The sequence below is a fragment of the Crocodylus siamensis genome, chromosome 15, assembly GCF_052110815.1.
Source record: "Crocodylus siamensis isolate JL-2025a chromosome 15, ASM5211081v1, whole genome shotgun sequence".
Classification (NCBI taxonomy): domain Eukaryota; kingdom Metazoa; phylum Chordata; order Crocodylia; family Crocodylidae; genus Crocodylus; species Crocodylus siamensis.
In genome coordinates, this window is record NC_143409.1 from 39,603,223 (window position 1) to 39,627,028 (window position 23,806).

Here is a 23,806-nt window from a genome sequence, read left to right on the forward strand (position 1 = left end):
TCAAGTGGCAACACACTGACTCACACTTGGGACATCAGTATGATTTGTTTCTTTCAATCCACAGGACACATCACTGCCACTTGGGCTACTGAAGTGATAATAACCAGCAGCAGCAGCAGGTTCTGGACTAGGTTGTTAGGAGACACCCACAGTGCTGGTGGGTTGTGAAGTTGTTTGCTGATGGCCGGGAATGCAGTGTCAGGTATAAGAGTGGTGAAAGATCCTTCTGTCCGTAGGCCCCCAGCCTGCTTCCTCCCCCGTCTGCTTCTATCCACCACTCTAAACCTGTTCCTACTTTCTTTCTATGCACCTCTCCCCCAGCCCAGTTCCCATTCTCCTTCTCCTCTGTACTTGCATACCACACAGCCTCTGCCTCTGTGTGGTCCTCTTCTCACCTGCTGCATCAGCTACACTCTATCTCATCAGAGCACAAGAGAGACTGGCACCCCACCCTCAGTTCTGGTTTCCCTATAGTCCTAGGATACAACATGCTCAGTCCAATGCCTGGCCCAGCTGCTGTCTGAGAACAGCACAAAGTCTGGTTGACACACAGAAGTCAGGAAGGGCCGGAGCACACCCCAGGCAGAAAGAGTCTGTGGAGAGGTTGGCTGACAAGCTGTAATAAACCTCCATGGAGCAAGGAGAGACTGAGATCTGCAGAACTTTCTTACTTAGAACTTGCAAAGTAAATACTGTGATCAGATTTTAAATCCATGGTCCAAAGCTTAGTGGCCAGGGAGCTTCTCAGTGAACTGGTTGTATGGATTTGTTTTGATCATGGGCAGAACAAAGCATTTTCCCCTAATCTCTTTCCTGGAAATGGCTGAACTGCTTTGGTTGAAGCTTTATATATATAAATCAATCCAAGTCAGGCACTCAGCATGGAACATTTCACGCCAGGCTGTTAGAGCCTGGCAGAGCTGTAAGCCACTGCAAAGAGCGGTCTTAGATGGGAAGTGTTTGGCAATTGTACTTACAGGCAGCATCACAGTCTCCATCGTTAGGAAAGGATCCCACACGAGTCCCAGGGCTTAGGTATATTGGGTTACATGGGTCGCATCTACACGTGCGCTTTAATGTACAGTAGCCTATTTAATAGGCCTGTGCGAGTTGCCAGCAATCCGATCCAGCTTCGGATCCAGCTGCTTTGGATGGCCGCGATCCGATTCGAGCTCGGGACCGGGTTTCTGCCTCGGTCTGGCCGAAGTGTCGGAGCCGCCTCGGAGATCCGGCCATAGGGTAGAATAGGGAATCAATGAAATAGCTATAACGTTGTTGGTTTTTGTCCAATTTGGATGAAACTTGCACGGATAGATTCTGCTGAGCACATGAAGTCTGCCAAGTTTCAAGAAGATCGGTGCAGGCATTTGGGCAAAACTGTACCCCAAATTCCTGTAAGCCAAACTCATGTCACAGCTGTGTGTCACACCACAGGGGGCGGAAAACTGCAGGGGTGCTGGGCTCTGGTGAGGCCACAAAGCCTGACAAGTTTCACGAAGATGGGTGTAGGGGTTCAGGGGGAACTCCACCCCAAATTCTTGAGGACAGAACTCCTGTCACATCTATGCGTTACACCACAGAGGGGGCAAAACTGCAGGGCCGGTAGCTCTTGCTGAGGCCACAAAGCCTACCAAGTTTCAAGGAGATCAGTGCAGGGGTTTGGGGGGAACTGCCCCTCAAGCTGCAGACAAGCAAAACTCGTGACATGGGTGACACTGCGTGTGCTAAGGCACAGCAGGGTGACAGCTGCAGGGATGGTGGCCCCTGCTGTGGTCACAACACCTGTCAGCTGTGGAGGAGATGGGTGCAGGGGGGTCCTGGGGCCCTGCACCCCGAGCTGCTGACAGGCAAAACTGGTGCCCTGGGTGCTTGTGGGACTGGCTGTGTCGGTCTTCGTTGGGGCAGCTGATTGTCGGCATTGATGCTTTCCTCTCCTTAGCCTGGTTTTGTAGGTGTTAATTAATGGCAATTAAGTGGCTACATTAGCTAGGTCCTGTGTATTGAGCTGGTCCCTGAGTGAATCACAACTGATTGTTGGTAACTGGGAACACAGCAGCTCAGCAGCCAGGCCTGCAGCAGTGCCCCCCTCCCCACCCCAAGACAGACACCATCAGTCCCGCAAGCACCCAGGGCACCAGTTTTGTCTGTCAGCAGCTTGAGGGACAGTTCCCCCCAAACCCCTGCACCAATCTTCTTGAAACTTGGCAGGTTTTCTGGCCTCAGCAAGAGCTACCAGTCCTGCAGTTTTCACCACCAACCCCGCCCCCCCCCCCGCATGTTGTAACACATAGATTTGACAGTTTTGCTTTCATGAATTTGGGGTGCCGTTCCCCCCAAACCCCTGCACCGAACTTCTTGAAACTTGTCAAACTTCATCCGCTCTGCAGAGTCTACCATCCCTGAAAATTTCATCCAAATCGGACAAAAAACACAACACAGCTATAACTATTTTGTTGTTTCCCCAGTGTACCCTATGGCCAGGTCCTGGAGCGCGCCAGCCACAGCTGCCCCGGCCCGAAGCACTGCCCCAAGCCTCGTGCGGCCCTACTATTTAACTGTGTATTAAAGCATCACGTAAAAAACCATGCAATTATGCTAACATGCAGTAAAATAGGCTACTGCACCTTAAGTGTCACTTAGAAAATCATTCATTACTGTGCATTAAGGCAGCCCAATGTCCTTTTCTTTAGTACCTCGTATTGGAGTTACTAAATTTAATGCACATTAGAAAAAGCGCCTTATCGTAGATGCACCCACTGGAGCCTATAGGCTCTTCCATCTCTGATACTGCAAATGACTCGTGCTGTAACTAAGGATGCTGAACTCAAGCCTCCAGCATTAATTCTACTTCTCCAGGTCCCAGGGAACATCATTGTTTTGGTGTAGAAGCACAGGCTAAGAAGTGCTCCTTGTTACACCACTGAAAATGAGAGTAGCTCTTAACTTCTGTGGTGCCCCTTCAGATTTACTCCAAGGAAAAGCTGCAGAATTTGTTCCACAGAATTTGGAGAGAGAAAAAAACCCTGTAGACAGCTGGTCAAGCTGGTTCAACACTTTCTATACAAAACCAGCATTCCAGTAACAACAAAGTTCTGCTGAGTCCTGGCGGTTATGGCAGAGAGAGGTACTATAGTTAGGTGTATTAGTCTGAAGTCTGGCAGAAGGCAGGGTAGAATTGCACCTTACAGACTAGCTAAAAATCAGGGAAGAATAAGATTTTTGTCCTTCAGATGCTAAGAAAGGAGTGCAGGAAGCAGAGTTGCTAAATAGACAGCAATGGTTAAAATAAAAGGGCAGAGCTGGCCTTAGAGGTGGGCAATGTGGGCAACCACCCAGGGCGCTGTGGTTTGGGGGGGGGGGGAATGGAGGGAGCACCAAACACACGTGCACACACACACACATGTGATCAGCCCACACTTACAGAAGCACTCTCTTCCCACCCTAGCCAATCCCAGCCCCAGGCAGGAGAAGCAGTGCCCAGCCCCCTCCAGGTACTGCTCAGGAGGAGCCAGACCAGGCACATGCAAGTGGGGTGACACTTACTCCATGCCATGCCTTCCCACTGGACTGCATCCTGCACCCCTGCCTATCTGCCTCTGCCTGCAGCAGTGTGGCTGACTTGGGGTGAGGGGCAAGAAGGGGGCACCAAAATACAAGATCACCCAAGACACCATTTTCCCTAAGGCCGGCACTGTAAAAGAAAAAGAAGTGGGGAGGAAAAGAGGAAGGGGCATTGCTTGGAGAGGCAAGGTGGGCAGATGAGAGAAAAGCAAAGCAATTAATCCATTAAGTGATATAGGGGCTATGAAAGCTAATACAGGTAACGGAATAAAAATCTGAAGTCTTAGTTTAGGCCGCATGTAACACAATCCAGGCAGAGTCGCTGGCAGATGTTTGGGATGTGCCTACTGGGCTCCCTCCTGGCACTGTGTCTACTACCAACAAAATAAGTCCCATCCACTTGTGCACTCTCCAGCAACTGGTCAGTGAAGATCTGAAACTGGCTCTGGGGAAGGCATTGTAGTTTACCCCAAGCCAGCTATTCTCCCTAACTCTTCGTCTTCACTGTACCTCATAGAAGCAAAGGGGCTGGTACCATCAAGGTTTAGGCTACTCCCAGGGCTGCATGATATTTGTTGAAGTCTTATGCTGTCCAAGGTGTGTGGCAGGTAACAGGAAAGCCATGTGAATTGTGTTGTACAGAAAGCAGAGAAAACACTGATATGAGCTAAATTCATTGCTGTTAGATTCAATGTTTTCCTAGCTCCTGCTGTAGCTCCAGTGCTCCAGAACTGTTACAACAACAGACCAAAGCAGTCTCACCATAAGAAAAAAGGCCCAGAGGGACCAGGTGAGAAGACTATATCAACCTTTCCACCAGATGACATCAGTGTCTCCACAGCTGTATCCCAAGCTCCTGTAATGGAAACCTAGAACTCCAGCTGTTCCTCCCTCCCTCGTGTCGCTGATTCCTTTCTCCCTACTGTATCAGGATTCTCTTTTTCTTTTTATGCCTCTGTCTAATGATGCTTCTGGTCAGCTGCACTGAGACATCAACCCTGGCAATACTGCTGTCCCCCAACAGGCAAGCTAAAAACAATGCCCAAGGAACTCAGTGCCAGTCAATCCACCAGGGCCTGCAGTGGCCAAGCAGATCCTGGACTGAGCGCCTGCATTCTCAACTTGTCTCTCACTTGACTCCAGAAAAACCAGGAGGGCATTCTGTGGACTGAGGCTCTCCCTTTGAGCAGTTTGGTGCTAACAGACAGGACAGCAGGGGTGGGGGTCAAGTGAAATATCTAAGCAGATGATTCATAGGATCATAAAAAATGAGGGTTGAAGGGACCTCAGGAGGTCAGCTAGTCCAACCCCCTGCTCAAAGCAGAACCATCCCCAACTACACCATCCCAGCCAAGGCTTTGTCTACCTGGGTCTTAAAAATGTTTAAGGATGGAGATTCTACAACATTTCTGAGTAACCTGTTCCAGTGATTTACTGCCCTCCTGGTGAGAATTTTTTTCCTAATATCGAACCTAAACTTCCCTTGATGCAACTTGAGCCCATTGCTCCTTGTTCTGTCATCTGCCACCACTGGGAATGGTCCAGCTCCAAATTCTAGCTCTAGATTCCTGGAGCTGTTAAGTGTCCACATTTGTTACAAGAGTTTAATAAGTGTATTAAAAATTTGGTTAGTTTGATGTTTGACTAGCAAAACCAAGTGGCTAGCAATGCAATCTTGAGCCCCAATTACCGTATCTATCATATAGCTTACAATAATTTATAACCTCCCTGGGATCCTCATGCATACAGCAGGAGAGGTTCACATGTCTGCAGTGACATGCCATATTTTTGTGCATATTTCATGCAACGCCCCCTCCCTCCCCCTCAAGGTGCTGGAAACTGCAGTGTTCATTATGTGATGGTCATGTAAGTGATGTTGCAGCCATGATGGTCCAGAAATTACACAAGAGGTGAGGATTTCTTAGGGTGCCATCTTTTACTGGACCAACTGCATAGTTGGGATGGAGTTAGACAAGGTTTGAAAGCAAGACATTCTTCATTAGACTTGTGTGTTTCATATGTGAAAGCTCATCTAACTCTATCCCAACCACACTGTTGGTCCAATAAAAGATGGCACCCTAAGAAATCCTTGCCTTACACTCTTAAAACCAGTTTCTGCCCTTACAGGGAAAAGGGAAAGGAAAATTGGCAGCGACTCACAGAGAGCAGAACAAGGAGACTCTGCTCCCTAGCTGTTACTACTCAGTGGGCACTTCTACATGTGCATATTTACTGTGTAGTAACCAAATTACTGTACATTATGGGCATATGTCTATACATGCATGCCCATACTGCACAGTAAATATGGTGACTTACACCACCTTCGCATAAATTTGATACCTGCATCATGTAGGTATCAAATTTACACCCAATTAGTTACTGTGCAGTAACACATATGTAGATGCCTTATTGCATAGTAATATTGTATGTTTCGACCAACTTGGGACTAAAGCTAGGAGCACTAAAGTTAGTCCCATGTCCCAAGTCAGTCCACACGCAGCGTTAATGTGCTTTACTGCTTGCAGGTGTAGACATGCCCAGTTACTTACAAGAATGAAAGATCTTTTTAAAATCCTTCTGCCTATTAAAAACAAGTTGTGTATTATATTTCTGGACATGCTGTATGTGAGAACATGTGGTACTTGCTATGGTCAGACACATCTCATCAGCCTTCAGAACCAAGATGGATGTAGGTAGACTCATGTACCCAACAGTAGTAGGCTCTTCTGGGCTGCTTTCCTGAAAGTCACCAATCCTGTGCAATGTTAGTGTCACCTGCTGGAGGAGGCTGCTGTTTCCTTTGGGAAGTCCTCACATTTGGTGATGGGTGCAGCTTGGCGACTGGTACCACCCTGGTCACCAGCTATCAGGCACCTAGGCTGCAAAAGGTACAGTGTGCTCTATTTCAAATGCTCTAGCAGAAAAGCAGTCTTGAGGTGATATCTCAGCACATGGACTTCAATGAATCCACAACAGTCCACACCTGTAGAGGGTCCATGTCTCATCCTTTTGCAAAGACGTAGCACAGGACCCACGGATCACTTCAACCCTGGCCACAGGACTTGAGTGAAACTTCACAGGGCTTAGGGATGAACTGGCAACAACCCCACAGCTTATACTCCTGGGACTCCTTTTTAAAAAAGAAGGACAGAAGGAGTTCTTGTATTAGGAAAATAGACTCTTTACATTTAAGACTGCAGCCACCTCACCTAGATTCTAGAAAGGCAATTCAGACTTTATATACCTTTTCCTGAAAAATACTTGATGTATTGCTAGGAAGCAATACATCAAGCCATACAAGAACACTAGATGCATTTCATACCTCAAGCACTGTGCCTTTAAATATAATAAAACCCTTAACTCTAATCTGCATTAATAAACATGTTAACATACACTCTATCTATATGCCTTCTCTGAATAACACAGCAATGTATTTTCAAGAAAAATCCCAATCCCAAATACAGAGGTAAAATATACACTCTAGAAACACAACCGCACATCACTCTAAATATTTTTTACATATGCTCTACCTGTGAGATAGAAAAGCACAGCAGCAGCTCAACACCAGGTACAAGAAGAATCACATGCCAATGCCATTTTAAAACTGTTATTTCTTAATCTGTTACAATATTTACACAATGCTGTGGTCAGCATTAAAGGTTTTATTTTATTGCATTAAAATTGCACCCCCTGCCTGCAACGTTCCTTTATCTTGTACCTTTCCATGCCTTCAGTTTTAGTGCTTGTTCCCAGGCCTTTGCTTATTGCAGTCTGTCTTTCAGAGCCCCCAGGTGGCAACTTTGTCTGTAAATGGATGACTTTTTGGTGGAAATCCTATGATTGTCACATTAACTACTCAGCATGATGGTCACTCCTTTGCCAAGGGTCCTTGCATAGAGCTTTGAGTGTGGCAGAGATTGCTCACAAGGCCTCTGATCCTCCATGCTTAGTGGGACAGATACTGGAATCCAGCTATTCTGGGGAGGGAGGGGAGGAGGAGATGCAGCAGCGAGATGGCCACAGGGGGCAACTCTTTTTACCTCTCCAATAGCTGTCTTGACTGTCCAGACATAGTGCATGTTAGACTCTGGAGTATGGCTTAGGCTATGGCAGCAGTATCGCTTGTAACCCGAAAAGCCGTCCTCCTGTAGTGAGAGAATCCCCACCTCTCTCCAGGGACAGCAATTCACACCCCACTCAGGAGCAATCCTGTCCTGGGCTGGCCCTGAGCAGTGCTGAGCAGAGACTGCTCAGGTCACTCTCGTCATTTTCCTCGGGCTCACTGCATGTGTTCGACTGGCTGCTGCACTGCGAGCTGCGCCTGGACTCCACTTCCAGCGATGCTTGCCCCTTCTGGACTGCAGGTACCATGGATCCATCCTTGGGATATGAGCTGGAAGTAGGTTTTGATACCTCCTGGCAGGGTGGGATAACACACTTTTTCTGGCTGAACAGTTGTGCTACCAGTGACTTCCTGAGGATTTTCTGCAGACTCTCGCGAGCCCTCTGCTTGGTGCCCAGCTGAGTATAGTGCAAATCCAGCTGCAGTAACACATCAGTCTGGGGCAGGGGAGGTGGGGGAAGGGGGAGAGGAGGTGGTGAACAAAGGACACAATGTGAAACAGAGACAGAAAAACTAAAGCAGACTACTACAACCACTGCCTGACTTCAGAATCAACCAATCCACCTGACTGGATAAGCAGGTTTGTCTGTGTTCTAGTTAGGCATCCCTTTATGTATTGAAACATCCTGGTAAGACATTGTGAGGAATGGGTTTGATCTGTGCTGTAGCCCAGACACTTGCTTGAAGCAGAAAGGCCTGGGAGACAATGTCATGGAGTTATAGACTCATAGAGAAGTTGGGCTGGAAGGGACCTCCAGAAGTCATCTATTCCAACCCCCTGCCTGAGGCAGGATCATCCCTAGCCAAACCATCCCATACAAACAATAATCTCAACTCCTATAGGACTGCTGTGAACTCTAACCCAACACAGACCTAACACCCTAACCTACCACACATAAATCAGAAGAACCACGGCAGCCAATGCTTTGCTTCTGTAACTCCCAGGTAGAGGGCCATGCCCTCACTACAGAAGGCGGCAAAAATCCCCACAGTCCATATCAGTTTGACCATTGAGTAAAATTCCTTCCTACCCCAAATATGGCAATCAGTCTGACTTTGAGTGGAGGAGGAAGACCCTCTAGCCAGGAACCTTTGGCTTTAGTCCCAGCAGGGACACTGGCACACCCCAGTCAAAGTCCCCATCTTTGGCAGTAGCCAGCACCCAATGCCTCTGGGAAGGCTTAAAAACACCCTGACATAGCAGAAAAGGACAGCAGGGGGAAACCAGCAAAGCATGGAAAATACCCATGGTAGAACACATGCCTGGCTATGCCCAAAGCATCCATGACCAGTGGCTGTCCAACCTCTACTTGAACACGTCCAGTGATGGAGAGAGAGTCCATAGCTTCTCTGGGCGGTCTGTTTCACTGCCTCACTATTCTAACAGCGAAGAAGTTTTTCCAGATATCCAATCTAAACTTACTTTGCTGCAACTTCCAGCCATTGGTCCAATGCTCTCTAGCCTCAGGGCATAAAAGGAAGGTGTCAGCAGGGAGAGGAGGGACCAGACTTGGCTTGGTCACTAAACTGCAGTCAAACTTCAGACAACTCCTAGAAGTATCCCTAGTCCAGGGAGAGGCTCCCTGCTTTGTGACCTCCTCTGAATGCTTGCTTTCAGTCAGTCCCAGGACACGCAAACTCAGGAACATGCAAGATCTCTAAAGGCATTTTGGAGGGAAGGTAAGATGGCTTGGGAGGCACCAGCTATTCCAGGGGGCAGGCAAAGCACATAGTGAGATGGCCACACAAGGCAACTCTTTTTTTTACCTGAACTTTCTGTAGACCACAGAGCCGGAGCACACAGTCCAGTTCCTCGTGCTCTGATAGGGAGGTGAGCAGTGACTCTACCTGGTTAGACTGGCTGCCCCACAGCACTGCCAGATCTTGCATCTCCTAGAGCAGGAAGGAAAGAAGAAACAAAGCCATCCTGAGCACAAGCCAAGCTAGGCCACAAATTCAGAAGTGTCCTCTCCTCCCCTGTCCAGCTGAAGCCAGCCTGGTCTGGGCTTCAGAGTCTGGGCTACGGTACATGCTGCTCCTATTCACACCATGGAATGAGACCACAGCCTCTGGTGCCCCCCAAGGTGGATCAAGGTAGTTAGAGTCCCAGGGAAGCAGCCATCAGGGCACCCTGAGCGCACCTCAGGTCTGTCAGGCAGTTGGCCGGGCAGGGAGAGCATGGGTCTGGGGGGAACCATTTGCCACCTCAGGATCGAGGAAGCATCAAGGTGGGTCACACCTCTGCGGGCAGCTGAGTCTCTGGGCCACCCTCTCATTTGCTTCAGTCTCGGGTTTCTGGAAAAGGAAAGGAGCCAAGGAGGGTTTGACCAGAAAATATGGGGCAGTGTTGACTGCTGTTGTCAGGGCTCTGAGTCTGGTGCCCAGCACACCAGCAGGAGGCACTCAAGCCAGGGTCTCAGCACGACCGTGCTGGCTTTGGGGTGTTCGTGTCCCCTTGCCCTGGAACGGTTAGAGGCCCCTGCAGCTCACTTACTCTGCCCGAGCACAAGCAGCAGAGAACCGCGTGTCTGTGCGCTTGGGCCAGGTTCGGTTGCTGCTCATGGCTGCGGCGGCCTGCAGGAAAGCAGCCGCTGCTCAGTGCAAAGTGGTATCCCACAGGCGGGCTGAACTCTGGGATTCAGCCTGGGCAAGCCTGCAAGACGCTGACCTGCTCTATGCGATTATGGTGACCTCTGGTGGCTAGTCCCAGCAACTACGAACAGCCTGTTTCCTCTAAACTGGATAGACCAGGCCAGTGGTCTCCAAACTTCTTTTGATCGCACACTCCTATCAGTAAAAAATTTTTGAGCACGCACCCCCAATATATGTATCTTTATATTCACACACCCCTATCAGTAAAAGATTTTTGAGTGTGCATCCCCAATATATGTATATTTATATAAATATAAATAGAAGTTCTAGTATTTTCTTCCCACACCCCAATGGATTGTCTTGCACACCCCACTTTGGAGACCACTGGACTAGGCCAACTCTTTAGGTGCACTGGCTCCTGTCCCTCAGCACTTTGAATGCACTGGCACTTGGGAGAAGGATAACCTACAGCAGCCCTCAGACCTGTGAAGGATGCACAAATAGTGATGCTAAAGACAAAGACAGGCCCTGGAGAATTTTCATGCCACTTTTCACACACCCATCCTCCCTGGACAAAATCACCACTTTATGCTCCAGAGGAGCATTGGCTTCCTGGGATGGTGTTTTGATGCTAAAGTCCCTAAATTCACTGTCAGTTGCTGACTGTGGTATATGTGCATGTGGGGGGTTGCACTGCTGGGAGGTTTGCTGCATAAATGGTGACAAATCCTGTTCTTCCTCCCGTGATCATTTTTCCTTACCCACGCCCTTTTTCTTGAGAACTAAAGGAATACAAGTGCTTTGTAGGTAGCTCTCTCCTTGGACAAAGCAAATACAATGTGAAGATGAGTCAGTTTCCCAGTCCTTGGCTCTTCCTGACTAGAGACATGCAGTCAGATTGGAGGGAGTTCAGAGTAAAGCAGAAGAACCTCAGAGGACTGAGGCTATGAGTTATCAAGAAAGAGTCAAGGGCAGTGGATGTCAACCCCCACCCCAAGCCCACTATTTAGTTTCTTAGAACAGGGTCAGCAACTGCAACCTACAGCCCATGGGCCAGATCTGACCTGCAAAGGGGTCTGATCTAGCTCTTGAAGGTCCAATCCAGTATGGAACGGTAGGATGGAACTGTACTGTGCCAACCTTCCCCTCTGCTCCCTCTCCTTGCTTTTCCCCTACAGCCTGCTCTCTGCACTTGCCTTTGCTGCAAAGACGATGAGGATCAGCAGCAAGGGTAAATGCAGGCAGCTGGCCACTCTAGGGGACACAAATTTGTGGCCCACAGCAGGGGCCGGGTAACAAAGGGCAGGCTGCACTGGCAAGATGTTGATGACCCCTGATTTAGAACAAGCTCCAATCCACTCCCTTGGATTGCATTTGGCTCCAGACAGAAGATCTCTCAATTTGGACTGGGAGAGAGCAGCTGGCCAAGCCTTTTCCAAAGAAAGCAGAACTCCACCCCATATGTACTCTTCTTCTAAGCCCCCAGCCTGCCTTCAGCACCATTTCCAGTCCCTCCTCTCCTGCTGCATCCTCTGTAAAGTCACAGTGTATATGATGACCATCTACTCTAGTCTCCTTTGTTGCACAGACCATTAATTTAATCTGGATACTCCTGCAACGAGCTCAGGAGCTTGAACTGGGTCAAACTATGTCAGCTTGCAGGAGATTAAAGTGTTGTGTGCCCCAGGCAGAGAACAGGAGAGATAGATGCCCAGGGAAAGGTAATGTGAGGGGAGTGATTTAGGTAAGATGCGTCTTCATGTTCCTGGTGAAGAAAACATACCCTGCTCTGCAGAGAAAAGCAATCCCCACTATCAACATCCAATCTGACCTGGATGAATCTTCTTTCCCAGTTCTACAACTGGTATTCAATTCCATACTGAGCACAGGAGTGAAGAACACCAGGCAGGCAACTAACAAAGTACCGCCTAAGAACACTTGTCATCGGCTCTTCCTGTACAATGCCTGGTCATCGCTTTAAAAAAAGCAAAGACTAGAAATAATTAATCTGATTCACTGGAGAGATTTGATTATATTTGTTGCTTTCACACAAAGCTGCAAGTGTGCTGAATGCAAAACAGAACTTCTTGTTCTATTCATGTCCTGTGAAGGATGGAGATAAACAGAGATCAACAGATTCACAGAGTCTAATGCCAGATGAGACCACCATAGCCATCCAGCCCACTCCATCCTCCTTCCCCAAACACACATAGCTCCTCTTGTATAGGTTTCTAAATCTGTATGCTGGCTAGGCCTCCACTCCATCCTCCTCAACTTCTTCAGTATGCTTGACACTAGCTAACCTCTGAGTCTATCCTTTGTAATCTGAATAACAGCCTCTACAGACTGTCTTTTTCTCTGTACACAATACATCCTCCACTTGTTGCAGAGTGCACTCACCTTATGCAATCAAGATATGAACAATCATATCCTCAGTCACTCTGCTAATATGGTCTACCTTTTCCCCCCACACGCTGCCTGTCTGTCTGTCCACCCTATAGGAGAAAACTCTGTTCATTTTTGTCTGGAAAAATGTGCCTTACTACAGGCACAATTAACAGTAATAACTGTGCTTCATTTCCTTTTGAGAGGTGACTACTGAAAAACCAGCCAATGCTAGAAAGTTTGGACAGTGTTTATTTTGCAGAAATCCTGAGCTCTGAGAATTAAGATAAGTCTAAAGAAAACCAGTTAAAGCTGGAGCATTTAAAAAAGTCTGAGGCACCTAGGGACAGGCACCTGAATCCAGCCTGACATCTAGTCAGCTCAAAGCCTTGTCTCTGGCAGCAGCAGCTGCAGAAGGAAGTGCAAAAACCCCACAGTAGAAAACATGCTCCACATTAGATTTCCTCCTGATTAGGGTTGTGCAAATAATTGATTTCCTTCTTCAGCAGCCAAATTAAAAATAAATCCACCTGCTATGTGAGCTGTTATTTGACCCATTGTCTTATCTTCCTCAGGACTGTGTCCCAAGCCTGGGAACACCAGTGTTTAGAGATACAATTTCCTCAATCTCTCTTGGTTGGCAGAGTGGTGATGGCAACCAGACACAAGAAGGAAGGTGAAACTCATCTACCTTCTATCCCTTCTAATGGATAAGTAGACTGAGCTCTGCTGCGAAGCAGGTTTTCCATCCCTCGGATCAAAATGTAGCTCTTTTCTGACCCTGTTGCAATTTCTTTTTAAAGAACACAAGTCAGGAAATGCCAAATCCAACACTTTCCAAGCACTTTGGGCCTGTGAGGGTCACCTTGCCAAGGACTAGCAAGTCCTCGACAAGCTGACCCAAGAGCCAGACTGTGAGCCACCTTTACTGAGTGGGTGAGAGGTCAGGCAGTTGGGAACAAGTGAAAATGGATCCCAGGGGTCAAACCCCAAAACAGGAAAAAAAAATTTGGCTTGACAAAAAAGATTTTTCTTTGGGGAATGGAAGAGGGGAGAGTTGGGGGGTTGGGGGGGGGGGGTTGGTTTCCTTGCTAAAAAAGAAAACTTGAAAAAAAAATGCAACATCTACCTGGGAAACAAAACATGCTGTGGTTTGCTTTTAACTCTAAAGAAAATAAACTTTAAATGGAGTAACTTTGGTCTCAAACATTGCTTTGAAATGAAGAATTGAAGAAGTATTTCATTCATAAAATATCAAAACAAACTGCTTGAACTACTCCGTTTCCAGCTGAAACTGTTTGCTAAATTTATTAATCTTTTCAGGCAACCACAAATTGCATTGTTCTGCAAAGATACCTTTTTGTCTGAAAAGTGTGGCCCAGTGGAAATGTTACCGCAGCCCATCTACCTTCCTCCCTCCCATGTTACTGCAGCACCTTGAATAGAAGAACTCATTGACATAAAAAGCAGCTACAGAAAAAACTGGAGTCATATCTTTCTTTTCTCCTGGAGCCTGGGGCTGGGCAAGCAAATAAACTGCAGGCTGCTTCCTCAGCTTTAAAGGAATGCAGCACACACTTCCCAAGCATCAGCCCTCCCAGAAGAGGTTGCTGAAGGAGCCAAGTCAGGGCTAGATCCTTGGTCTACTCAGTTGTGACCCTGCTAGGCAGGGTCACAGGTCTGGACATCCTACAACCTTCCTCTGAGGCCAGGGTCTTTACCACAAAAAAGGGTATATGCTTTACATGAGTTAAGCAACTCAAGGTAAAATCCTACTGAATGTGAGGTAATGGGGTGTTAACTCCTTCAACTTAGCAAGCCAAGATGAAGCCTGTGGGGAAGCAGCTGTTGTAGCTGAATAAGCTGTTGGATTGCCACTAAAAGGGGCAGAGACAGGAAGCCAAAAGGCCTGGTGCTAAGAGTTTGGGTTAGGAAAGCGAGTGGAAGTGCAGCATGCAGATGTCTGGCAGTGCACAAAGCCATATGCAACACACGATGGAAGAGGCCTGGGAGCAACTTCCCTAAGAGACAGGCTGCACTGGTCCAAAGTCTGGCTACTCACACAGCTGCCGCTTGCTGGCTCATTGCTTGGGCACCACAATTTAGGGGACAGCACTCAGGCTGGAGAGGAATGGACTCCAGTTTCTCATGCCACTTCTCTCCCTCAGCTGGGGTCTTTGTGAAATGGGAACTTTTAACCTGATCTTGGCATACAGGACACTGAGGAGGCACTTGTTCCTCTTGTCAAGAATGGAGGATAATTTCATGCCTTTCTCCCTGTTTTGCGCTCTGGGTTTGTCCCAGCTCCTCTCCCATCCCTGTTTTCCTCCCTTCCAAGGGAGGATCCACATGCACTGACAGCTGTGAAGAGGACACAGGTCTCTTACCTGCTGCCTGTCCAGGCCAAAAGCCTGTAGCAGTCTGGTCTTTCATTTAGCACTAGCAGCCCCTTTATTCCTGCCTCAACTTTTTGGGACTGGACAGACTCAGCTGACTCAAACCTACTGCCAACTCAATGATCACCACCAGAGGGCAGTGTGTACCCGCTCTCCAATGAGGAGCTACCCCATGGAGGTGCCAGGACCCCACTCCGGGCAGAGGCCAGATCTGTTTGCTTCTTTTGGACAGATCCTAAGCCAGCGAACGGGGCCAGGAGACTCATGCTCTCTCCCATGGAGAGTCACAGCACTCTGCCAGGACAGTGAGGGAGCCAAAGAGGCCTGTTGCTGCCACAGCCAGAGGGAGGCCGGGTCACGGTGATGTGGATGCCACCCTGGCCTGTGCTCCATGCGGATGCTCCTGTTCTTTTGTCCAGATGGAATTCAAGTCAGACTCAAGGAGATGCCCACCCAGTGCCTGGTCACTGTCCTGCTCAGCACTGGCAGAGGGAGGAGCACCCTCCCCCTCAGCAAGTGTGAAAATGCCCCATGCTTCATTCCCCAACCATTGGGCCTGGTGCATATGCAGATGGTCAGTGGCTCCCACAGTGCACTCAGGCTCTCCGCTGCAAGCCGACAGCTGTGAGACCGTAGCTGGGCTCCATCCATGGCCCTTTTCTAGATTCCTTGCCTTGGGGCAGGTGTACAGAGCCAGCTCGGAGAATGCCTGGCATTCCCCAGCAACACTGGCACAGGGTTGGTGCTCCGTCCCCACACTTCAGCTTTACTGCCCAGGCAGGGACGTCTTCAGTCCCAAGCCTGCAGGCCCACATGAACTCTGCCTGAGCAGGATTCCTGTGGCAGGACCTGCCACTTCACCTGGCTCCCCCCACCGGGCAGTGGACAGTGCTTCTGACAGTGCCCCTCTTTCTCTATAAACAGCCCGGGGCACGGAGGGGCAAGCTGAGTCTCCTACTCTGGGGAGGGAAAGTATCTCCCATGGGCCCTATGCACAATGCCCCTCAGCCTCTTCCTTATATCCCCTGGATATACACTATCATCTCAGTTCTGCCCCCACACATCTCCACTGCTCCTATATAGCCAGTGCCCTTTCCAACCTGCCACTCCCCAGCTTGCCTGGAGAGAAGAGACAAAGGGGAGTTCAGAGAACCGGCCCCACATCCTCCCTGAGGGTGGGTAGAGGAGCTCACCACAGGCCTGCATAGCAGAAGCCGGACATCAGCAATGTGTGGCGGGGATGCCTGCAGCTTCGCAGACACATGCATGACATTGGAGAAAACCTCCCGGAAGCGGAGCTCCACCTGGATGCCACATGGGAAGGTCACTGTCTCCCGCAGCAGCTCTGGAAGCAAAAGGAAAGCATGAGTCACTGAAGAGGGTAGAAGGACCCTGCACAGCCACCCTGTAAAGTCCTACAGCTACGCACCTGCCAGCAGCAGAGGATGCACAATAGGAGCTCCAGGGAGCACCTAGGTGGGAACATCAGCATGACTGAACCATACCCAGAGGTTCTGCATACAGTCTCTTTCTAACACTGGCTGCCCAGTGCCCAAAGGAAAGCCCCTGAGCTCTTCAACCTGCCTGCTCAGGGAGTCCCACCTCCCAGTCCTGACCCTCTGTGCATCATCCTTGCTTCTCTGATGCTGTTCAGCAGTGAAGCTGTATGGCCTGAGGTCTATTAGAGCTCCAGAAGCCAATTATTTTCTGTCAGCCTTCAACTCCTACTGCATTGCTGCCCATTTCCAAACTGTGCCCTGAGAACCCACAGCTCTCCTCTTCTGTGCTGCTGCCTGTATTGGGGTCATATCTCTGCTACCCAGCTATTCTCACTACTGATGGCCTCTGTACTGAACAGGGAGACTTGGGCCCAGCTGCCCATGCCAAACTGCATCCTTCCCTACCACTAGTTTGGTGCCTCTTCTATGCCAGCTGCTTGTTCCCTCTGCCTGCTCTGTGCTATGTCTTTTCAGCACAGAAGGAAGTGTGCAGTTATTTTAAATGGCCTCCCCCTCTCCATAGCTGGACAGTGGCTCCTAGGATACTCCAGGTCTACTGCCCTGGGCTGACCCAGCCTGCTGTGGTGAATGTCAACCTGTGCCTGATGCTGTGACTATGAAAAAGACCATGCTGCTGCTGCCCCCCTTGCTGCTCCATGCAGATCACAGCCCCCTATTATTTCCTCTGTAATTTGCTGGCTCTCCTCAGTATTTAGCTAGCAGTACAGTCAACCCTGGCCAGCTCCCTGATCCTCTACGTGGCCTAGGTGTCTCCTGCCTGATAGAATGAGTAGAGGTCACCCCTCCAACTCAGCACCCCTAGGCCCTACACTCATTAGCAACCTTTGGATTCACCCACCCAAGCCCTCCTAACCTCCACTTCTTCTCCAAATGGCTCCAACTCAGTTTACCCCTCCACGATTGGTACCCTTCCCCAAAGGAGGTAGCAGAGAAGCAAACCCCTTATATACCCCTGTGTGTTTGGGCAGCATGACTGAGGGAGCTGCTCTGTAGAAGCAAAGGCCCTGGTGGAAACCCTGTCAGTGAAATGCAAACACGGCATCCCACACTATTGGTGCCTGTAGCTCAAATATCAAGTGCAATTCATCTTCATCCCCATGGGGAAGGACAGGCTCCATATGGATAAGGGACACACGGATCTCTTAATCTCTTACCACAGCTGTGTCCCCAAAGCTCTGCAGTCAGTCCAGTGGGGTAGATGGGGTCTGTCAAGGCCCGAGCTTCCTTCAGAGTATGCTTGATCTCCATCACCTGCTTCCCTGTAACCAAGGGATCTCGGCCGATGTCTGGAGGGAAACAACTGCTTGAGTCACAGTTAAAGGGGAAACTGCCAAAAGTGTGAAGGCAGTAAACATCCAAGGGCTTGTGTGCGCCTGCTCCTTCCATGTGCTTTCGAATTCTCCCCCCTCACATCAGTGATCTCATAACATCCCTACTAACTCATTAGCCCCTCCACCGCCACAGTCCTCAAACCACAATCCTCATGGCCCAGCCCAGGTTCTGCAGTGTCACTGGCAGGTCTGAGCAAACACAGCACACAGCATCCAGGCAAAGGCCAATGCCTGACATGCCTGGTGGCACCCAAATGTTCTCCATGCCATTCACCTTCCCATTCCTTCCTGCCCTAACCTGTAGTTTGCATTTTTGACCACAGTGGCATGCCAAGCAAAGGTCCTCCCAGTGACAGCAAACTTCTCCCAGTGACAGCAAAGTTTCTTTCCGAAGTAGCTGTGGTTCATTTAGAGCCCAGAGGTGTGTAGGAACAGCTCAGGTCACTCCTACTGTGCATGTCAACACTGGACTCCAGCTACCATGGTAACATTTGTCTGTGCTGCCTCCTTACTTTCCAGATCATCAACAAGCATATTAAACACCACCTGGCCTAGCATTGAAAGCCAGTGTTAATTGTTTTTCTTGGTAAAATTTGACCATGCATTCATTAGCTTATTTCTGTCTCCACCAGTTTCTGAGCCACCACATTGACACATGACAGACTAGCTTCCTGAGTAGCTGCTCAGGAGGGGCTTTTGCCAAAGGGTTTCTAAAAGTATAAATAAGCACTGTCACCTGGTTCTCCTTTTGCCCCTGCTTTTCTGTTGACAGGATTAGAGAATTCTAGTACAGTAGTTTTCAACCTGTGAGCTGTAGGCCCCTGGTGGTCCAGAAACGGTCTCAGGGGTCCACAAAAGATTATTATTACTCAAAAACATGTGAATACCCTCACTTACAATTCAAAGAGGTCCACACCTCCACTCAAAATTCCCAAAGGGGTCTGTACCTTCGTTCAACATTTTTTAGGGGTCTGCAAATGAAAAAAAGGTTGAAAACCACTGTTCTAGTAGATTGTAGAGGTATGATTTTTCCTTTTGCATCAGCTACCCTTGGCTTTGTCTCCGTCACATCATGATCATGGAAGTGTCTGGTCATGTTAGTGTAGTCAGTGCATGTGGTGTAGAAAGGGAAATGTTGAGCCGGCTTCTCTCTGGCCCTCTTTGAAATCTGAGCATTTTCTATCCCCCAATACATTTTCAAACTGCAATAAAGGATGCGTATTTTTGGGAGCTGAGCCTTCTCTTACACTCCTCTTAACTCTCCCATGTACAGTCGGGGCTTGGGCATTCCCTAATCTTTACTTTATCTGCTTGTTCCAGCTGTTCCTCTTGTGAGTTCTTGATCAGCGACCATGCATTATCCTACTATCTGATATAAGTGCCTTCCAGCTTTACCTAATGCTCTCCTATATGATACCACTGCCCCCCTATTTCACCTGCGGCAGGCTAGGGTGTTATGGCTTATGGATGTTTCAGGGTCAACTGCATAGTTTTGCTAATAGGTTAGACAGTGGATTTGTACAGGATGGTCTGGTAGGGATGATTCTGTCTCATGCAGGGGGTTGGACCAGATGATCTCCAGAGGTCTCTTCCAGCCCTATTTTTATATGATTTTATGATTCTATATTTACCTTCCAACACATCCTCCAGCATATGCGTAACCTTCTTCTCCTGAAGAATATGCGTCTTCAGGTACTTCATGAAGATGCCTGAGCTGAACTCTCCATCTTGCACTTCATATGCTTCTGCATCTTCACTCCTACAAAGGCAATGAGAGATTCCTCACTTTTCTGCTGCCACTTGAGCAAGAACACTCAGGAGCCCCTAGACATACAGGATAAAACCAGGGCTTGCTGTCACCATTCTGAGTTCATTAGCCAAGGTATGGCCAGGGTAAAATAGACTGATCCTGTGGACAAAGAAAACTAGACATCCACACTGGCTGAGAACTACTGGGCCTTGTAACTGCAGCTGCATCCACCTGCAGTTCCTATTGCTGACTGCCATGTAAGCCATAGGAGTGACTGCAACGAACAGCAGGAGCAAGTAAACAGGGGAGAGCAAACAGGGCAAATCTGCAAGGGAACTTGTAAGGGGCAAAAGGAAGAGAAGCAGGTTCTGGTTCTTGCTTCCTGGAATGTGAGCGAATGAGTTTGACGGCATTGACCCTGCGCTCTGAGTGAGCACTTGTCTGAATCTGTGTGCTCCATTGTATGCACTGGGTCTTTGCTGATTATTTTCTGGTGGAAGAACTGCTATTTGTACCAAGCCTATGTCCCAACAAAGGGACAGAGCTTGCCCAGGCCATAAAGAGCATAAAAGGTCGCTCCTTCATGAATCAGGGAAAACAAACAGAACAGTTTGCACAGGATCTTGTCAAGCAGATCCTTGACAAATACACAAGGGATCCCAGTGCACCAGGGATCTTGCCTCCACAGTTTCCATTGCTGATTGCAGTGTACACCAATGGAGTGACAGTACCAGCCACTGTAAAGCAGGCACTTGCTTGAATGAAAAATGACACTGCAAGGATTTCACTGGTCAAACAGCAATCTCCTAGACTTGGGAAGACAAATACACTATGAGGTAATGACTCACGGGATGTCATAATGCATTGCTTGGGAAATTATCACACTGTGGCCCTGAAGCAACAGTAGGAAGTGCTGCCAGCTGTCATCTAACTTGAGGACCCTGTGATAACGCTGCGTCTTTCCCAGCTGTTAAGGAAAGACTCTTGCACACATACCCATTAGGCAAAGAAAGGGTGTTACAGCCTTAATAACCTCTGGATCAGCCACAGCTGTTGCCCATTCAGAGCTGTAGAGGGAGAGGAAGCATCAGATAAACAAACCCAGAGGGAAAAGCTGAAAACCAGAAGAAAACGGAGTAAGCCCTAGTGATCTCCAGCTCTCCAGTGGGCACATCTACACGTGCCCGAATGTGCTTTTCCTAATGTGCATTAAATTTAGTATCTCCAATATGAGGTACTAAATTAATGTGCATTAGGCTGCCCTAATACACAGTAGTTCAAACACATGCTTTTTAGGTGACACAATGTACAGTAGCCTATTCTACTACACATTAGTGTATTAGTACAGGTTTTTTTTATGTGTTACTTCAATGTGCAGTAGAATAGGATACTGTGCATTAAAGTGCACATACAGATGTGCCCAGTATCTGCTAGGATGTGGTGACAGGTATCCAGGTTCTCCCCACCTTGTTGGCAGATTGTCCTCTGCTGCCCCGTGTACCAAGCTTGCAATCAGAGGCCCAGTCATTGCACCATGAAATGCCCAAGGTCCCCATTCCTGACCAAGTTGCACAAATACTCACGTGGCATAGCCATAAACCGTGTTCCCCCAGGGCTCCAGTGGCTGGACCTGCGACAGTGCACACTGTGGGTTGTACCTGAGGATGAAAGGAGGCGATGGTGAGAACTGTGAGCAGGAGTCCAGCCTCCAGCCTCTGGACCCGGAGGCCCTGGCAGTGGGGAAGGCAACAGCAGATAGAGTCGAGGTTTGCTGCTACTAAGGGAAGATGTCACCTAATTTTTTTGCCACAGACACATTGCCAGCAACCAAAACCTATGTTTTCTGGCAGCATAAAGATGAGGTGACAGCTCCTCTCTATGGCAGAAACTGCACTTCCCAGAATGCCCTTCACTGATATGCACCAGCACCCCTGCCACTGCTGTCCCTCCCTTCTCCCAGAGCTGGACCTGAGGGGAATGGGAAGGGGAGGTGCCTTCCCCCTTACACAGTGCCTGAGGCTTGTACTCCATTATGACCCATCCTTATGCCATTGCTCATCGCAGCTCATGGGCAGGTTCATTGTGGCCACCATAGAGTGATTATGTAGCCGAGGGTCACTGGAGCATGGGTTCCTTCCCTTCCCCAGTTCAGACACCTGATTGAGTTGCTTTCACAAGCAAGAATTTCCCTTAAGTCAGAAGAATCCTGCTGCTCCAGAAAAACAGCTCTGGGCTGTGGCCTTGCTGCAGCCAAGGATCAGGCCTGGCTTCCACTGAAGAGCATCAGAGAGAGCGCACGGGCCTGGATGTAGCAGCCAGGGCTGCCCAGGAGATTCACTGAGAGGAGAACCAACACCTCTGGGCTAGCAGGCTAAGGAGAAGGCACAAGTTTCTTGTTTCACACGGAGCCAAGAGCTGACAGGCTGCTTACTGCTGGTGACCAGGGGCTGGTAGTGCAGGCTGAACGGGGGTAAAGGGAGTGAGGCATAGGACAGCAATGTTGGTCTGTCTTGTATATCCCCTAAACAGGCTCAGAAGTGGCCGTACTGTCTACTTCTAATTAAAATAAATGAATGGAGTAATTTATCTGCCCTCAGCTGCTCCAGAGTAAACACACAGGCAGCTGAAGGATTCCAGACACCAGGGAAAACAAGACGTCATGTCCCAGAATAGGATGAAGTCCTCGCTGCCCCCGCACATGGTGCACTTTACAGCACAATTCTAATCCAAGGCTGCCCTTAGATGCTTGGGTACAAAGCTACTTCCAGGTGGTGACAGACAGGTACGCACAGCTATGAAAAGCCAGTTAGCAAAGTGAGGGGGTTGGGAAGAGGGGGAGTTTGAGGGAATTAGATTTGGTTTGTTTGCACAGATGGAGGACAAGGTTCAGCTGGAACATGTTTCCGCAGAAGGACAGAACACAGGGACCTCCTTGACAACAGAAAACAGAGGCAGAGCTAGCACCCAGACACTAGCACATCACCAGTTTCTCTTACTTTGAGGGACAGATCTGCCAGGTGCTGGATTTCTGCTAATACTTGGCAGGACCTTGTATCCCTCTGATAGATCTTTTCAGAGCCATATCCCAGATGTAGGGAGGAGAAGATGGATAAGCAGACTCTAGGCCCAATTCCCCTCTCATCTGCACTTGTACAGACAGAATTCATGACCCCAAGAAAAGGACGGCACAAAAATAGCTGCACAAGGACACCAGATTTCAGAAGGGCAGAGTTCACCACCTTAGAGAAAAAATAGATTAGGCCCCAAACATAGATAAATAACAAAGGGAAAAGGAGTTCAGAAGAGCTGTCAGTTCCTAAAGGACACAGTATTAGAGGCTATTCCAACAGTGACAGCTATAAAGGCACCTCTAGGATGGTGCAGGAACAACACACCTGTGCAGGGGGTTGGTCTAGATCATTGCTTCTCAACCAGGGTGCTGTGGCACCCTGGGCTGCCATAGGGTGTGAGTAAGTAAGTAGGGTATGAAGAAATAAGCTGAAAAAAAAGGCTCAGGCTTGTCTCTCCCTACCGGATCTCCTGTCCCCACTGCCCAGCACCTCTGTACTGTAATATGTAAATGAGTTTGAGAGTTGGAGCCACTCAATTCACACAAGTTACGGAGGGGTGCCTTGAGTCCAGTGATGGGTGCCCCAAGCCAAGAAAGCTTGAGAACCATTGGTCTAGATGACCTAGCGGTCCATTGCAACCCTATGATTCTGTGCACCATGAATTTATGTTCTGTCCTTGCCAGTTTTCTCACACCCTGTGCTGAGCACATCTGTTGCTCTGTGTCTGTATTCTTCTGGGGCCCTCCTGACAGCTAATGTCTTAAGAGCAAAGGTTCTATTTTAAGAGATGATTTTCAAAGAGCTCCTAAAATCTACACATTTACTAAAATGTTACTTTAGAAACACTTTCAAGAAAAAAACAGCATTAATTAAAAAGAGGCAAAAGAAAAGACTCCATTCAGCAGCAGCATAAAGGTAATACAATCATGTCTAAGCCTCCTGGCCCCTTCCTGGAACAATGTGACCAAAGCAAAGCAGTTATCTGCAGCTCACATTTTTATCAGAGCAAATCATCCACACCAGAAGACAGGCGGGTGATCCAGGGTGACCTGGACAGGCTCAGCAAATGGGCAGATG

The 23,806-nt window shown here is 48.7% G+C and overlaps 1 protein-coding gene across 1 annotated transcript in view; it reads right to left on the reverse strand.

The window, feature by feature from the left end:
- Positions 1-6,122: 6,122 nt before the first annotated feature.
- LOC149852397 (mucosa-associated lymphoid tissue lymphoma translocation protein 1-like) overlaps positions 6,123-23,806 on the reverse strand; it is a 54,536-nt gene continuing 36,852 nt past the window's right edge. Inside the window, exons 10-15 of the mRNA XM_090029540.1 lie at positions 21,242-21,316; positions 19,540-19,667; positions 17,732-17,863; positions 16,251-16,402; positions 9,452-9,577; positions 6,123-8,121 (exon numbers count right to left, since the gene is read on the reverse strand). Coding sequence (XP_089885666.1) covers positions 7,759-8,121; positions 9,452-9,577; positions 16,251-16,402; positions 17,732-17,863; positions 19,540-19,667; positions 21,242-21,316 — 976 coding nt within the window. The 3' untranslated portion in view covers positions 6,123-7,758. The remainder of the gene's footprint in view (positions 8,122-9,451; positions 9,578-16,250; positions 16,403-17,731; positions 17,864-19,539; positions 19,668-21,241; positions 21,317-23,806) is intronic.